Source organism: Theobroma umbraticum, unplaced genomic scaffold, assembly GCF_002168275.2.
Source record: "Theobroma umbraticum cultivar Fairchild unplaced genomic scaffold, ASM216827v3 scaffold_55.0, whole genome shotgun sequence".
Lineage (NCBI taxonomy): Eukaryota > Viridiplantae > Streptophyta > Magnoliopsida > Malvales > Malvaceae > Theobroma > Theobroma umbraticum.
In genome coordinates this window covers 3,717,241-3,734,230 of record NW_018397270.1, presented here as the reverse complement: position 1 = coordinate 3,734,230, position 16,990 = coordinate 3,717,241, and the positions used below count along the sequence as shown (strand labels likewise).

The following is a 16,990-nucleotide window of genomic DNA, read 5'->3' as shown; positions in this document are numbered from 1 at the left end:
ATTGATCTTACCTCTTAGAGGGTTTGGCTCCCAGGTCCCAAGGTTACCAAGATCAAGCATGATTACATGGCGTGTTCTATTGCTGCATCGGACACCTCTCCATAGACAACAATCTTTTTTTCCATCTTCATTTTCCCTAGACGAGAGATGACCATAATCGTCGATGAGGCTTTGCTTGACCATAAGCAGAGCTTGTCTTTCCTTCTCTATGCATTGGATCTTTTCTTCTCTGGCACTTGGGTTTAAGCCATTTGCAATTCTCATGCACTGGCAAAGCCCGAAGAATATAAGTAGAAATAGAAAGGACGTCAGCAGTAAAACCATTCTTGTGATGGTCATGAAACTATAAGATTCAAAAAAGGATGATTTGTTGGTTTTAATTACAATGAGTAGTAAATTTGCTTCGTGCATTCCATTATATAGAGCTCAAATAGTATTTATTTTGTTTTATTTTGTAAGTAGTATCATTTACAAAAATATTCATGAATTCTAATTACATGAGGAAATAAATGTAAACATTTGAATAATAAGAGTAGGTCATATAATTCCAATGCACAACAGCTGAAGGATCTACAAGATAGAATAAAAACAGTTAGAAAATAAAAATAAATTAAATTAAAATATTAGAACTATAGTGATCATTCATAGTTCCAAACATTAAACTGATATTGAAAAAAACAAAAGTAGGGAACTGATACGATGTTGCCTTCTTCTTCCTTCCTTTGCTTGAGTCAAACACGTCTGTTTGCAGCATCATTTTAGCCATCATCAACAAGAAAAATAAGCCTGCTACTGTAATCATAATCCTTTATTTTCTGCTACCACTAATCTAGATATTAATTAAGTACCAATGATGGAACTAAGATTTCACATTTAAAGGGTAAAGATAATATTTATAAAATAGTCATATTAGAAGTTTAATGTTTATAAAAATAAAATTTTAAAATTTTTAAAAAGCAAAGATATATTATAAAATTTTAAAACTTTTGAGAAAACAGAATACTACTAATCAATCTCTATTTCCTGGACCACTAATAAAGGCAATAATTCTACAGCATGAAAAAACCTAGTATATCAAGATCCTTTGACATTCTAAAATTGACCCTATTATCTCCTCGTTTTTCATGACAATCTCCTTTGTGACTCACATATGAACTCTCAATCAAGAAATTGTACAAAGAAAAGGAAAGGCATACCTTCCAAGACTTTTCCAATGCTTACTTTGACTCGATTCTAAAGGCGTTACGGAGCCATATGTATGTGAAACATATATGGCTCAATCAATTTGGGTCCCAATTTTAATTAGACAACAAGCCAAGTGAGACATATATGTTATATCGTTACGAGTTAGAACAAAAGGTGTTACGGAGCCATATGTATGTGAAACTTTTGAATTTTCCTTGCTTGTTTTTTCTATTTTGGATTTTAGTATATCATGTACTCACTATTTTCACATTTCTTTTAGAATCATTTGTCTTTACTTTTGGAAATTACTAGGAAGTATCCATTGAGCCTGCCTTAATCTTTTTTTCCTCTTGGTAATTATTATCTTGGAAAGCAGTCTGTCTTTGGATTTAGGTCATCCATCTAGTCTGTCTGAAGATAGTTGATCTCCAATGTAGTTTCCTATTAATCTTTGAACTTAATTGAAACAAGCATGCATCTCATTCCATCTAAAGTTATTTAGTGATGGACGAAATCAAGGTTAGTAGGTTCTCCGTCCTTTTAAAAGTTTTAAAATTTTATAATATATATTTATTTTTTAAAAAATTTTATAATTTTACCCTTATAATAATTTTTTTATTTGGTGAGATTGCCACAGCAATTAATCAAAAACTAATTTTAGTAGATTTAAAAGACTAAAGTAAATCTTATTTTAGCAAAATTATTCCTTCAAGCTCCATTGCTTCAAGACCCCACGACCTTATTCTCTTCCTTTTTTGAACTTCAGTTCCATTCTAGTCCTCGATCTTTAGGACAGTAAAACCTGAGAAACATTATGTTTGGTCTGGTAGCTGACAGATACAGCAGACAACCAATCTAGCTTCTGAAAACAGAGGCATCTATTCTGTCCTAACCATCATCCCCTAATAGCTTTTCATTCACAACAAGTGGTGTAGCTACTGATTTGCATTGCTCCATGGAGTTAGACGGAAGAATGAGGTTAAGGAGCATAAACTCAATATCCAGTTTTGTATCAAACTTAAGAAAGGATGAAACAGAACTTTCCACAATTCCTCCATCAGAAAGCAGATAAGCACACATAGACAAGAATTTCTTAATGCTAAGTAGTGAGCTCATTAATTTAAATATTTATAATTAATGAATCTTTAATATATATTTTTTGTAGTTATGAACAAGCAATTGAGACCAAGGAATGAAATCTGGAAATCTGATAATCAATGTTCAATTAAATATCAAATAGCAATAAAGTGACCTTGTAAAGAAAACAATCTGTGTACCATATATATTAGGCCAATAGACTCCTTAACAATTGTTTTACGACTAAAGCTAAAGGAAGTGAGATGCAAGGATGAGTAACCTCAAATGGTTAAACTTCCTCAGAGTTAATGCGATATTAATTATTTATATGGCAACCAGCCCATCCCTGAAAGCATTAATTCATAGACTCTGATAATGTTTTAGAACGCAAAACCCGAATAAATTTATTTGACCAATGAAATATCTATTTCAGCTAATGAAACAGGTACAACTGATGTCTATAATGTCATCAATTACACACAAAATTGTAAAATACATAGACCAGAAGCTGATTTCGAGGTAGATTATTCATCAACAAACTTTTCATCCTTTCAGGACCTTTGTCTGCTATGTTTCCCATCTTCCTGAATCCACAGTCCATAAATCTAGTGCTGCTACCTGTGACAAAAATCAGTTGTCTTTGGGTGAGTAAAATGCAAGAAGAAATCGATGATTTGAAGAAAACCAATATTAATAGGAATAGTCTGTCCACGTTGGAGATGTCATCACTTATCAATACCAGATTAAACTTTTAAAATTGATCTAAAATTAAGTATTCCAATTATATTAATTTCTTTTTACTATACAAGGGAAATTGTGAGCTTATGCCCTGTCTACACATTCGTGAAGTAGATTTTATTCCTGAACATGTTCAAAATTAGAACCTTAAATCTCATTCACCACTGTAACCTTAGTGAGTGGCTTTCAAAAGTTCATCTACCATAGATATTTATATCAATATATCAATATATTGTCATTAAAAAGTTATGTTGCTTACCTCTAGAAAGTATTAGTAGCCTCTAGCTCTTCAGCCTCCTCTGCAATCTTGATCCCCACAAAGTGATTGTCACGTAGGGTGAGTCCTTCAAGTTGTCCAAGAACCGGAAATATGCATGCCTCCAAGAACGCTTTAACAATAAAGGAGCAAAACCTCCCCAAAACCCAATAAAGAATCCGACTCCCATTCCAGCATAAAACCATTTGTTGAATTCATCTTCAATTTCACCATTAGGTGGTTGACCTTGGGTTGCTTCATCTTCAGGGCACTGCTGCGTCACTGGAGGCCCACATAGTGCCTGGTTACCAACGAAGGCTGACACTTCCATTGTTTGCATTTGAGTGCTTGATGGAATTCTTCCTGATAAATTATTATACGACAAGTTCAAGTAATTCAAAAAGTTTAGATCAACCATGCTCGCTGGGATTTGGCCCGACAGTTGATTTTTTGACAAATCAAGCGATTCTAACTGTTTCAAATGACCAATTGTTTCAGGAATGAACCCTACCAAATTGTTCCCTGATAAGTTCAATTGAACCAATTCAGAAAGGCTTGTTATCTCATCTGGAATTTTTCCAACCAATTTGTTTCCAGCAAGATTAATGATCCTTAGCAATCCAAGATATCTTTCGTACTCATAGTGTTTTCCTTTCCATTCAACCCATGCATTCTCAACATAGTTGCCTCTAAAACCACTTAGCAAATCACCATTAGATCCTTCTTGCCATGAAGACAGATAATCATATTCAACGATGTCATTTGAGTCTCCTTTTCGAGACATGGCCGTCAGATTATTTAAACACAATGGTATTGTTCCAGAGATGGTGTTCTGAGAGAGGTCCAGGATCCGTATATTTGCTAATTGACATAAGTTGACAGGTATCTTTCCCTTGAACTCATTACCTTGTAGGCTCAGATAAATCAAAGATGACAGATTTTCTCCTATCCAAGCTGGTATATTTCCAGACAATTTATTATTACTTAGATCCAAATATTTCAACTGACTGCAATTCTTCAGAGAAGAGGGCAAATCTCCAGAGAATTTGTTATTGCTTAAATTAATTGATTCAATTGACGACAATGATCCAGAAGTTCTTGGAATACCTCCTGAGAAGTTGTTATTAGCTAAGTTCAAAACCACGAGGGCTTCCCAATGAACAAAACAATCGGGAAATACTCCAGACAATGAGTTACTAGAAAGATCAAGAAAGCTCAAAACCTCAGCTTTAATCTTACATAAAGGAGAAACTGATCCTGAGAACTTATTTTTAGAGAGATTCAATGATGACACATTAGAAAGAAACAATGGCAACGGACCCTCCAACAGGTTTGAACTTAAATCTATTCCAACATTACTGAGAAACTTGGTTGATGATAATTGTGGTAGCATGCCATTGAAACTGTTATGAGAGAGATTTAAATGAGTTAGGTGTGGAGGCAGGACCCAAAACCAATTGGGAATAGTATCTGAGATTTCGTCACAGGAGATATCAAGTTGCTCAAAACCTTTTTGAGTTTGGAGCCATATTGGGAAGTGCGGCCCCAGTTTGCAAGAGGATAGATAAATATATTGCAACTGAAAAGGGGGGACCCAAACAGAGCTGAAATTCACAACCAAATGGTTATACGACAAGTCAAGAAACTTTAATTTGGAGAGATTTTTGAAAAGTGTTTCAGATATCACACCTTCAAAAGAATTCCAAGAAACATCCATATATTCAAGCTCCGATAAGCATCCCAAACTTTCAGGAATAGTCCCGTTTAATTGGTTACCACCAATTCTTAAATCTTTCAAGGAAGAAAGTGTTGTGAAATCAGGTAAAGTTCCTGTAAGTTGGTTTCCCGATAACTGCAAGACAGCAAGATTGGAAGGTTGTTTGAAATTAAAGCTCTTTGACAAAGAGCCATTCAATCTATTATCTGAGAGATAAAGCTCTCTTAATGAAGAAAATCTTGCAATATACGGTGACATTAACGGACCATGAAAGTTATTTCTAGATAGGTCCAAAAATTGCAATGAATTTTCTAAGCACCCAAGAAACCCAGGAATCATTGATCCACTGAAGTTGTTGTAAGAAAGGTCTAATGTTTCAACAGTACATGTCTTACCAAGGAACTTCGGAATTTCACCTTCAAAATTATTTCTCCATAAATAAAGATGTTTAAGAGAAATCATATTCTCAAAAAACTCTGGAATTGAGCCACCTAACAAGTTATCTGAAAGGTCAAGATCAACAATCTTGCTGGTAATATTGAACAATAATGTGTACACGGAAGAAGTAAGATTGTTTCTAGAGAGATCAATGGAAATTGGTGATGAAGTCGAATTAGTGAGGGAAGGTGGAGAAAGGATTCTCGGAAGCTTACACCCACTTAACTTTAAATCTTCTAGGTAAGGAAGCATGTTGAGTAGTTGCGGCCAATCCTTAGCATCAGCAAGGTTGTTCCAAGTAAGGTCAAGACGTCTTAAAGAAGAAAGACCATGAAGCCAATCAAGGTTGGAAATATTGTAATCATTTCCACTAAGATCAAGGAACTGCAATTCCGACAAATTCCCAAGCTGATTGAGTATTGTTGAACTTAATCCAGCACTATTTAGATTTAAGTATCTTAACTTGCTCAGTGAGCCATTAAAATTCGGGAACATACTTCCTTTAAATTGATTGGACCTGAGGTCCAAATATCTTAAATGCTGCAGATCAAGCAAGGAAGGATTGATCTTACCTCTTAGAGGGTTTTGCTCCCAGGTCCCAAGGATACCAAGATCAAGCATGATTACATGGCGTGTTCCATTGCTACATTGGACACCTCTCCATAGACAACAATCTTGTTTTCCATCTTCATTTCCCCAAGACGAGAGATGATCATAATCATCGATGAGGATTTGCTTGACCATAAGCAGAGCATGTCTCTCCTTCTCTGGGCATTGGATCTTCTTTTCTCTGGCACTTGGGTTTAAGCCATTTGCAATTCTCATGCACTGGCAAAGCCCCAAAAAATAAAGTAGAGATAGAAAGGATCGCAGCATTAAAAACATTCTTGTGATGGTCATGAAACTATAAGATTCAAAAAAGGATGATTTGTTGGTATTAATTGCAATGAGTAGTAAATTTGCTTTGTGCATTCCATTATATAGAGCTCAAATAGTATTTATTTTGTTTTATTTTTTAAGTGCAATCCATTATCTTTTACCTATCATGTTTTGTCTACAAAGTTACTGTAATCTCAATTTCGGACCCATATATATGTGAACCTTTTTGAATTTTCCTTGCTACTTTTATCTATTTTGGATTTTAGTGTATCCTGTACCCACTCTTTTCACATTTCTTTTAGACTTTTGTCTCTCTAACACCATTCTTCTTTACATATAAAAAGTCACTAGGAAGTATCCAATCAACCTTCCCTAATCTTTTTTCGTCTTGGAAATTGTAATTATCTTGGAAATCAGTCTGTCTTTGGATTTATCATATAAAAATAATTATATTATATATATATATATATATATCAAATTTTATAAACAAATTTGCTAGTTCCAATCTCATGCAATTCACTTTTTACGCTCCTTTTGTAGCTACAATTGTGATTCCCTCTTTGCCTTTTTGCTTTACAGTTGGAGAGGAACTTTTGTGGATGCTTTGTACAAACTTTTTTGAGGCCACTGGTTCACCTATGATCCTCTTTTATAATCATATTTATTGTCTTTTAAAAATAATAAAATTAATTAAAAATTAAGGAGTGACAGGTGGTTGGCTTGCCCATGTCCACTTATGTATTTTTTTTTTTTGAAAATTCCACTTATACAATATTAACTTCTACAATACATAATACAATTAGATAAAATCATGCATACTTTCTTTAACCAAAGCTTTGCCAATGCATTTATTACCCCACTTGAGATGAGGTTATAGTTAATTTAATTTTCATTAGTGATTGTACACGTTTCAATTCAATTTAAAATTTTTTACTCAAAAATTAAAAGAATAAATCGATAAAATTAAAATTTTCGAACGAAACGAATCAATCAAATTAAATCATTTTACTCAAATTTCATTTGGATTGGTGGTTTAGATCATTTTTACTTAACTTTATGAGTTGACTAGCAATGGATCATAATTAGAATATTTTGGGCCAGCCCAGAAGTTTTTGAATGTAAAAAATATGAAAGAAATATCCCAAAGAGGCCCAGCCCATTTTTACAAATTTTTTTTAAAAAAGCCCTAATTTCTGTTTCTCACCCTTTCTTTCTCCGTTTTGTGTGAATCAATTTCCTCCCAAATTCCCAAATTTCAAATCCCTTCCACACTCCCCCCTTTCTCTTTCTCTAAAAACAATTTAACTCCACAGAAGTCACGTGCTAATCACATCCAATTCACCAAAGAAGAAGGGGGAGAAAAACGAAAGTCACGTGCGATATATGGCGGCCTCATCGCCAGCCGCGACGAAGAGCACAAGCGATACAACCACGACGACTGCTACGACGGCTACAGCCACTGCTGCTGCTGCTGCTGCTGCTGCCGCGACACCTTCCCCTCCGCTACCGTTTCAACGTATGGACACGCCGCCTAAGACACAGCGTGGGCTTAATAAGCCTAAGTGTATTCAGTGTGGCAATGTTGCCCGATCCAGGTAGGAAAGTTCTGCCCTTTCTCTCTATTTCCTTTTCTTTACTCTCTGGGTTTTTTGAATTTCATGTGTAGTTATGAGATTTTTTATTTGTTGTTCTTTGTTTTTGGAAATTGGGTTTAGTTTATTTGGTCAGCAATTTGGAAGTTAATTTTGTCATTTGGTTTTTGTTTGGTCAGAAGATGGTAACAGTAAAAGCAGGAGCAAGCAAGTTTAGAATTAGACATGTGTCTGCTTAATTATATATAAGGAACACATTAAGTTGACATAGTTACTTGAATGAACATGTGTTGATTGGTTAAATTTGTTTTAGGAATTATAAAAGTCCAATGTCGTGTTTGAAATTTCTTTTATTTTTCTAGTTTAGTAAAGCGCTTGAAAAATTTCCCCATCAAATGACTCTCATTACTTGGATTACTGGTGCAGGTGCCCGTATCGCTCATGCAAGAGTTGTTGCTCAAAAGCACAAAATCCATGCCATATTCACGGTATGCCAATTTCAACATATTGATCAATAAAACTAGAGAAATGAGTTTTCTTTAGTTATTGTGAAATATGAGTCCTTTGGGTGACGGGATAATTTCCGAATTTGCTGTTGCTTATCGAAAGGTGGAAGTGGGATTTATAGGTCACTGGGTGATATGAAGTAAAAATCATGCTGGACATGGTTAGAATGGATATTTTCTTAAAGCAAATTGTAAAGATCTGGGGATTCTGTTTCATAGTTGTCTACCTTGATTCACTTTCTTTTGGACACCTTGGAATTGAAGACTGTGAAAGGATCTGTAAAAAATTTTAGTTTTACAGCTCAGTGTAGCGACTTTCACTACTATTTGTTGCTTATTTCAGAAGATTAAATATTTTAATTTTGTTGGAAATGGTCATTAAATTCTATCAAAAGGCTAACGATGTGGCGAGCATGGGTTTAAGTTTGTCTATAAAGTGTTCAGATAAGGTGTTGGCTAAAGTGGTTGTTGAAGGTGAAATGGGAGAATTTTGATGTAGGAATTGTTTCCTATAAAACTGAAACTGCAAATATCATTTACAAGATAGATTGTTGTAAGCATTGAGATGTTTTGTTTCCTTATATCCTCAGCAAAACCTAAAACAACTTGTTACTGCCAAAGTAGAATCCATGGAAGGGTTCTTGCATAATTCAATCCTGTCAGATTCTTTCCTGGGCAATGCTTGTTTTATAATTGGTAAAGTACTCAGGTTTCTGGTTGAGATGTGAGTAGTGTAGTTTGAAGGAGGTACAGAAAACATTCAGAAATTTAATAAATTGGGGGGAAAAGAAAGAATTTGTTCTTAATCCTTGAGAGTAGATATGCATTCTTAGGAAATGAAGCACTGAACATCATAAATAACTCATCTCCTTATTTGTACTGTAATTGCAGTTTTAAAGTCTAATTCAGCTTATCCAGAGAAGACACCAACTTCAAGCACTCCTTCATCAGACCAGAAGGCAACTCAGGCTTCTTCTCAAGCGTAAGTTGCAAAAACCAGCTACTGTGCATCTAGCTTCTTTTGGGCATAGAAGTTAGGTGTGACTTTGTGTCGCTGTCAGAACTGAGAATGAGAAGCAGATTACTGTCGAGGCAACTTCACTTACTATGTGAAATAGTTCCGGAACTTTGTTAGGCATGCATATTATAGTTCCTGCTTGACATGTGTAGCTATGTCGTGTTCATCAAATGGGCACCCTTGGAAACATACATCTAATCTGATATTTTATATATTACTTTTCTATCATTACCAATACTGTTTCCAGAATTCTAAATTAGCATAGGTTCCCAAAGCCCACTAATAATTGATGATTTAAAGCCTCTTGGAAATATAATTGGCTCTAGAATTTTCCTTTTGCTTTTTACCTTTCAAGTCCTTTATGTTTTCTTGTCCTCTCCATAGTCAGCTTGTTTTCCTAAAAATTTTATGGCCTTCTTACCATTTTGTTTTTCACTTTCTGAGTTGCTGAATTCATTATATTGTTTGTCCATATAAGTTGTTCAGCCCTATCTTTCTGAGCTTTAAAGTGATTTTTGATTTTGTCATTTGACATGTGGCTGTTTCCTTCCCTGTTGAATTCTATCCAGGACTCCTTTAAGGGTTCCCTCATTTCGGCAACTTTCCAATGCTTTTGCACAATTTGACAATTTGCAGGTCCGCTCAAAGAAACACCTGACAATAAAGGTGCAGTATGGCTTATAGTTAGCCAATGGTCTTTTTCAAGTTTGTTATATTACTGTATAATCCTGAACTTCACTAATCCCTTGACCTTTTTCAGGATGCTGTAGCCTTAAATGAATGGAGGTTTTCCAAGTTGAAGGAATTCAAGGACAGAAATATTGAAGTAGAAAATGAAGCTTTTGAGCTGTACATGCAGAATATTAGTTTACTTGAGGAAGTGTTTTCTACAAAATCTATTCACGAAGGGTCCAATGAGGATGAAGTGTCTAAGCCTAACCCCTCTTCTCAGGAAGATGAGACTTGGATGATGACTTCAGATCTGAAGTTGACACTAAGATCAGACCCAGTGAGAACTGATAACTCTAGAAAAAGGATACAACAAATTGTTGATCAGGGAATAAAAAAGCTTCAGAAATGTGAAGCAGATGATGGTGCTAATGACCCAGATGACCAAAATAAACATGGTAGTAGGTTGAACAAGTTAAAAACCTTGTGGGTTGAGAGAGCTTCGGTTTTAAGTGACTTTGTTGACAAGTTAAACAAAGCTCGAAGTGAAGAGGATCTAAAATCTTGTTTGGAGATGAAAGCACGGCTTTATAATCAAAGCATTGAACAAGCAGACAGAAAAGTAGCAGAAACTAAAGATGCTGAAGCATTGACCAAGCAGGGTGCAGAGAATGATGTAACTCCCAGAAAAGTAGCAGATTATCTGTTGCCGAAATTGTTTACACCAATTGTGATTGATCAAGAAACTATCAACAAAGTTGATGTACATTTCTCTTCCCTAGAGCAGATTGAAGATTTATAAGTTTAAGCAGGATTATTCACTGAGGGACAGACTAGATTCCAGGTTAACCCATTGAGCTATGATTAATGTTGATGGTTAGAATTTCTTTTTCACCCCTTTTTGGCTGAGTAGCAGTGGCTGAAATTTATTGTTGTAATGTAGCCCCACTTAATGTGCTTTAGCAGCTTAGTGTAGAAAATAGTGTTGTTGATATTGCAGTTACTCTTCGCCTGATAAATTTGAATGTAACATATCAGCATTTTTGTGCCTATTTTCGTACTTGCATCGCGTTGTTATTCTGGAGGGCTAGATCATACATTGCTTAGTTTAGAACTTACGAAAAGGACTTTTCTCATTTCTGCTGCTTAAAATTGCTTAAATGGTCATTGCAGGTTTGCATGAGATTCAATTGACAGATTTTCTGGAAACAGGGCTTAAACAGAATTAAATACATTTCAAGTTCTTGAAAGCAAAATCCTAGTTAACCACTGAATAATTGTAGTTATTTAAGTTGTGGTTGCCTTCATCTGGTCAGATAATGCCATGGAAATCCCACAACCACATTGCTTAGAACTAGTGCTAAGAAATACAAGATTGGCCTAGATCATCTTCTTAATACGGTTTGATTTCACTCCATTGAGTTACAAGGAATCAACAGGTTTCTTCAATTTTACTTGATGCTTAAGTAAACTGGATTGCAGTTGCCCTTAACAGGTTAGAATATAGTTAATTTGCAAATCAATTCTTCCAGAAAACTTGGACAAACAAATGACATGCCAACTTGATTTGCAAAAGGGAAAATGCGAATTACAGTGTCGGACTGCAAGGGCAAGAAGATGTTAGGTTGCATGCAAGGAGAACAATGAACATGCTGTTGAGAGTCTAACATTGCAGCCTATTTAAATCCATTACTGACCATTCTGAGCGATGTCTGTAGGAACAAGATAACACTCATTTTCAACCAGATGGAAACAACAGAGAACACAGGGGTAGCAGGGCCGGACATAAACAGAACTAATAAATCTTGTACTAAACAAGTTCAACAAGCCTTCAACATAAGAAATCTGTCTTTCCACTCAAAAAGTTTCCCGCACAAAAGAACCAACAAAAGTTGAATACAAAACTTTTTCACTACATTCTACCCTTAGTCATATGGAATCTGGATGTATGCAGCATCACAGACAAAAGGAATGTCAGAATACATGCCAGCAAGAGCACACCGTATGCACTCTAAAACAGTAAATAGGTAGGCAAATGCCACAGCTGTCCAAAAGTGCATCCCCAGCTTACCCCAGTAGACTGCGAGCGGCATCCACCGACTAACAGTCCCTATCACCTGTAGGGCAATTTCCAATAGCATTCCCATCACCACATGAAATCTGAAAAAGTGAGGCCATTCCTTTCTTCTTACAATTCCAAGATATGCAACAAAGAAATATGCCATCAAGAACCAGCTTGGCAATGTCCCAATGGCTCCAAGGAATGGGTAGGTCAAAAACTCAAAGTCTTCCAAGAAGTGGTGTAAATGATATGCTGTCTCTGCATACATCCATGTTTCATGGAGAGGCATTAAATAAGGGAGACACGCCAAACTCCTCCACCACCATTTAGGCTTCTTAGTCATTGGAGGATAGCGGAAACTGTATGGCACATCCTTTGATGCACGAGGCACCAAAATAGAGCTCCTACGCCTAGGAAATGAGGGCACTGTATGAGATAAACCACCCAAATCCCCACTTAACAGTGAGGTCGATGCAGCAGAAAGGTGCAAGGGAGGCAAACCTACAGAATGTAAGACCATAAATTAGAGAAATAAGAAAACTATTAAGGTATTTCTGAAGCAAAGAGAAAAACTAGAATGACCAAATATATGCTGAGGCTTGTAGGAAAACGTAATTTGGTTTTGTCGTGAGCCTAATTCAGAACATGCTACTTATCATATGCATTCCAAATGATGCCTCTTAGCGAAAAGGCATATTTATATACCTTTAACTAGCTGGGACTTTGAATCCTGATCTAGCATCCAAGAACTCCTGATTCTTAACAATGCATCTGTTGCAGGCAAACGAGAAATTGATGCAAAAACAGTGCTACATGGCATGGGCTTAGATAACCTTGAACTCATTGAAGTGCATCCAGAAGGCATGGTACATCCATGCGGAGTCATGGTCAGCTACCTTTAAGAATAATGTAGGGAAATTGATTAACAATTGGCATAGTGAAAAACATAATTAACAAATCATCACATAAACTAAGAAAATTCTCTCATTAAAATGCCTCCATTACAGAAATACAATCACATCAGGACTAGAATAGGGGAAAAACAGCCTTTGCCAAAGAATATCAAATTGTGTTATTTTAAGCTACACAATGGGAAGTAGCTCTCTCCCACCCTATCCATCTCGAGACCTGAACCCGAAACCTCCAAGATAGAGGTTCAAGTTCTAACCAACGGAACAAAGATAACTTTAGTATATGGGCAAGTTCATCTCTTTCGGGTTCAAATCAAAATCTGATCAACACCACCAAAGACCATTGATTAGATTTTCGAAGCATACACTAAAAATTATTCAAATAGGGATCATCAACAATATATTCCAACATAAATTACATCAAAACCATCACAATCATTCAGTTTAAAGGAATTGTCATAACCCACTAAATAGTAACTAATGATATGCAAGTAAAAATCATACATTTCCCCATTCACCAAAATTTAAAATTTTAATTTCTAATCACTCAAAAATATCATTTTTAATTTACCCAAAATGCTCAATTTTTTTTTCGAATATTAAAAACAAGAAATGAAAGTAACAATCGGACATAAAAACAAACCAGACAATAATGTTTTACCGGGTGCTTTTCCGGCGGCCAGTCAAACCCACAAGGCGGAAGGGCGAAGGTGAGGTCCACCGTCGCTGCGGAGGGCCGTCCTCCACAGGATTGTCCAGCTACCGAAACGCTGTCGTTTGAGGGGATACAAGGGGAGAAAATGGGGGAATTCGGGCTTTTAGAGGGTTTTGCTGTCGGCTTGCATGCTGAGGAAAATGGCATTATCTTTGAGGATTTATTACAATTTCATCCGCAATCTTTATCTTAATTATATTTGGACCCCATATGGTTTTCAAATTAACAATACTATACTTTAAAGCCTAATCATTTGTGTAACTTATTACTGAGAAAAAAAAAAGAAAAGAAAAACTTTGGGTCGCATTATTAAATTTAATTTGATTAGGCTTAGACCATTACAATTTTCCAAAAATATGGAATCATTTATTAATTTATCTTAGAATTTTTTTTAGTCTTGATTATATCTTGAGAGCATTGCTATCTTTAAGAATGTGATCCATATATGCTCTTTGTTATATCCAAATAAGTTCTTAAAATATAATTGTCAAAAATAAAATATTAAATAAATTCTTGAATTATCTTAAATTTTTAAAAAAGGCTCTATTTATTTATTATATATAAATAAGTCATGATTCTATGATTGTTAGCCATATCAATTTTTATATTGATAGAAAAATATTACATAACATACATAATCTTAACTATCATTAGACTAATGACGGACACTCGTGGTAGATGATGCGATTTTGTTGATCTATCAAAATTGATAAATCTTGGGGAATTGTATTATAGCATGAATGGTATCAACACATCATCAGTATCTAATCATTGATGCTTATCAGCTTGAAAGGAAAATTTTTATTAATTTCGAAATTCTTTGATTTAATTTCCTTTCGAATTATTTTAGCAAAAAATATCAATCAAATGAAATCTTAATTTCTTACGATATGTTATCTGGATTTATAGGAATGACATGGGTGCATGCCGCTACATTATAAACCTTCCGAGTCATTACAAACAGGAGGTGGCCATGGGAGACTGAGTTTGTAGAAGGCAAAGTCACGCCTATGCTGAGCTGACACAGACACTAGCAAGCTCACTGTGGCCAAGCCTGTAGCAACCAGTAAATTGCCTGTCAATCTGTCATGCATTGTTAGAGCCAAAGAAAAGATATGCTAATGGGTAAGCTTTATTGCCAAGACTAGTGAAGTCCTTTAAATTAGTTCAATCTATGCATTGGTTTTCCTTTTAACAACTTTGAATCATTCTAAAGCAGATGCAATAGCTCATCAGCCCGTAAAACCCCGTTTAATTGTTACAGCAATGGAAGCCTGACCAATGGGATTGCCGCACTAGGACTAATTGCTGCATCCACATTAACTTTTACTGATTCCTTAGTGGTTTCCATGTAGTAACCTCATCTGTCCTGCACTTTCACTTCAAGTTCCGGTTAGATTCTTTGGCAATGTCTGGTGTGTCTGTTGCTGATATGTTTATGGCATGGTGGTGGGTTGTGCTCCTTCTCCACTAAATTGCAGCTATCTTTTTCGATATATTGATTAGCCTGCACCATTTCTCTTATGAGATTTCTTGTGTGAGGGCATCTGGGGACGGATGGTTTACAATCAAAAAATGGATCATGAAGGTGGACATAGGAGACTGAGTTTGTACAAGGCAAAGTTAGGCTGACCTGATGCTAGCAAGCTCACTGTGGCTAAGACAGCAGCTACCAGTAAGTGCCTTTGCATTGTTAAGCTTTGCCAAGACTTCCCAATTTTTACAAATCTTATATGATCCCATATTTCGATTGTATTTCCTATTATTTTTACACTATGAAATTTTATTTTTACAAATTCAAACAATTTTTTGCTTTGTTAAATTTGGATTTTTTATAAAATATATATGATTGTGTGATTCATGATTTGAAAAAAAAGACAGAAAGTATGGATCTATTTACAATATGTAAGAATAATTAATCTCTTGTCCGAACTCGAAGAATTAAAATTCATCTGTAAATAGTGGAATATATGAAAAGAAGGAGGATTGTATGAAACGATTACTCCATGTTAACCTAAATTCATTCAAATTCATTTTGATGAAAGAACTTTCATATATATATATATATATATGAGATTGTAAATATTATTTGTTAATAAATATGTGAGGAGACGATTGAGTTTCTTCTCCAGAATTTTCTTTCAACACCTATTCTTTTTCATCTTCAATTTTCTCAGCATCACTGATAATGGAGGAACAAACCATCATTTTTCAGAAAAAAAGAAAGAAAGAAAAAGATCCAGCATTAAACACACGAAATTTCATTAAAGTGCATTCGAAATACAGATAAAGTGATTCGTACCCGCCAAGCACCAGTGGTAGTAAAGCCAATTAGATAGCTTTTAAGGGTGTGACAGAGTTTGCGAAATCATTGCTAGAAAGCAACTTACGTACATAGCTTTCCAGGTTTATTTATTCTTACTTACTACTTCACAGCATCCCCACTAGCTTGGGAACTAGCTAGTTCTACTTCTCATTTAGTCAAGTAGATGAGGAACGAACTTGATTTCGTCAGTGTCAGCTGAACATTTATAAGCATATCTTTTGGGGCAGTCTTGAAGGATGGATGGTGAGTTTTCCCTGCCCCTTCTAAAGCACAACCGGACCTCCGTCAGTTGGACTGTTCCGCCCACTTCGTTACAGGCAATTTGAGGATATACTCCAAGCTTTTCTTTGATAGCATCTGATATATCTTTTGCCATATAAGGAGCAAATCGGGGTATGATTCTGGTGCCTGCAGGTTGGAAAGGAGGAAATATAAAATCGATACTGCTTTCCTTTTTGTATTTTTTTTTTTAACATGAGAAATATATTCGATTTCAGTTATTTAGAAAGAGGTAATGTCCTCCCATTTCATGAGATGAAATTTTAAATTCTAACCAATAGAATATCTTTTTATCGATAGATTTCATTAAAATACATTGTCTTATGATATTGGACTACATAATATATAGAAGATAACCCTCTTCCATTCTCCGAATATCACATCATCATCTTAGAATTTGAATTTGAGACTTTCACTGTGGAAAACATGTTTTAATGGTGAAATTTCAATTTTTTAATTTAAAAATTCCAAAAATTTTAAATAGCTTGCAATTTAACTTTGAGAGTTAGGTATATGGTGAGCTTCAAGTCCCCTTATCTATTGTCATGAACCCTCATTTAAATAAGGTTATATATATATGATTAAAGTTATAATTATCAGTATATTTAGTATTAAATTGTGT

General features: G+C 35.2%; 4 protein-coding genes and 1 pseudogene across 4 annotated transcripts in view; 1 reads left to right on the top strand and 4 right to left on the bottom strand.

Annotated features, from left to right (window-relative positions):
- LOC110426425 (receptor-like protein EIX2) overlaps positions 1–108 on the bottom strand; it is a 2,118-nt pseudogene extending 2,010 nt beyond the window's left edge.
- A 2,569-nt stretch (positions 109–2,677) lies between these two features.
- LOC110426272 (receptor-like protein EIX2) lies at positions 2,678–5,976 on the bottom strand. Its single transcript, XM_021441458.1, has 2 exons — positions 3,260–5,976; positions 2,678–2,880 (listed from the first exon to the last, which is right to left on the bottom strand). The coding sequence occupies exon 1, from the start codon at positions 5,904–5,906 to the stop codon at positions 3,282–3,284; it is 2,625 nt and encodes an 874-aa protein (XP_021297133.1). The 5' UTR covers positions 5,907–5,976; the 3' UTR covers positions 2,678–2,880; positions 3,260–3,281.
- Positions 5,977–7,511: 1,535 nt separating this feature from the next.
- LOC110426219 (electron carrier/iron ion-binding protein) lies at positions 7,512–11,152 on the top strand. Its single transcript, XM_021441397.1, has 5 exons — positions 7,512–7,885; positions 8,309–8,370; positions 9,280–9,370; positions 9,976–10,072; positions 10,167–11,152. Exons 1-5 carry the CDS (start codon positions 7,674–7,676, stop codon positions 10,875–10,877), a joined length of 1,173 nt encoding a protein of 390 aa, XP_021297072.1. The 5' UTR covers positions 7,512–7,673; the 3' UTR covers positions 10,878–11,152.
- Positions 11,153–11,846: 694 nt separating this feature from the next.
- On the bottom strand, positions 11,847–13,881 carry LOC110426252 (protein TIC 20-I, chloroplastic). Its single transcript, XM_021441428.1, has 3 exons — positions 13,710–13,881; positions 12,843–13,033; positions 11,847–12,638 (listed from the first exon to the last, which is right to left on the bottom strand). The coding sequence occupies exons 2-3, from the start codon at positions 13,021–13,023 to the stop codon at positions 12,001–12,003; spliced, it is 819 nt and encodes a 272-aa protein (XP_021297103.1). The 5' UTR covers positions 13,024–13,033; positions 13,710–13,881; the 3' UTR covers positions 11,847–12,000.
- A 2,127-nt stretch (positions 13,882–16,008) lies between these two features.
- Positions 16,009–16,990, bottom strand: part of LOC110426274 (ribonuclease 1-like) — a 1,625-nt gene continuing 643 nt past the window's right edge. Inside the window, exon 3 of the mRNA XM_089785274.1 lies at positions 16,009–16,499. Within this exon, the coding sequence (XP_089641400.1) occupies positions 16,241–16,499 (259 nt within the window). The 3' untranslated portion in view covers positions 16,009–16,240. The remainder of the gene's footprint in view (positions 16,500–16,990) is intronic.

Excerpts from the sequence above, each read along its gene's own strand:
- LOC110426219 (XM_021441397.1), top strand. The coding sequence starts at position 7,674 with ATGGCGGCCTCATCGCCAGCCGCGACGAAGAGCACAAGCGATACAACC. Across the intron at positions 7,886-8,308 it reads GGCAATGTTGCCCGATCCAG|GTGCCCGTATCGCTCATGCA; the intron begins GTAGGAAAGTTC and ends TTACTGGTGCAG. Across the intron at positions 10,073-10,166 it reads AGAAACACCTGACAATAAAG|GATGCTGTAGCCTTAAATGA; the intron begins GTGCAGTATGGC and ends GACCTTTTTCAG.
- LOC110426252 (XM_021441428.1), bottom strand. The coding sequence starts at position 13,023 with ATGACTCCGCATGGATGTACCATGCCTTCTGGATGCACTTCAATGAGT. Across the intron at positions 12,639-12,842 it reads AAAGTCCCAGCTAGTTAAAG|GTTTGCCTCCCTTGCACCTT; the intron begins GTATATAAATAT and ends TACATTCTGTAG.
- LOC110426272 (XM_021441458.1), bottom strand. The coding sequence starts at position 5,906 with ATGTTCCCGAATTTTAATGGCTCACTGAGCAAGTTAAGATACTTAAAT.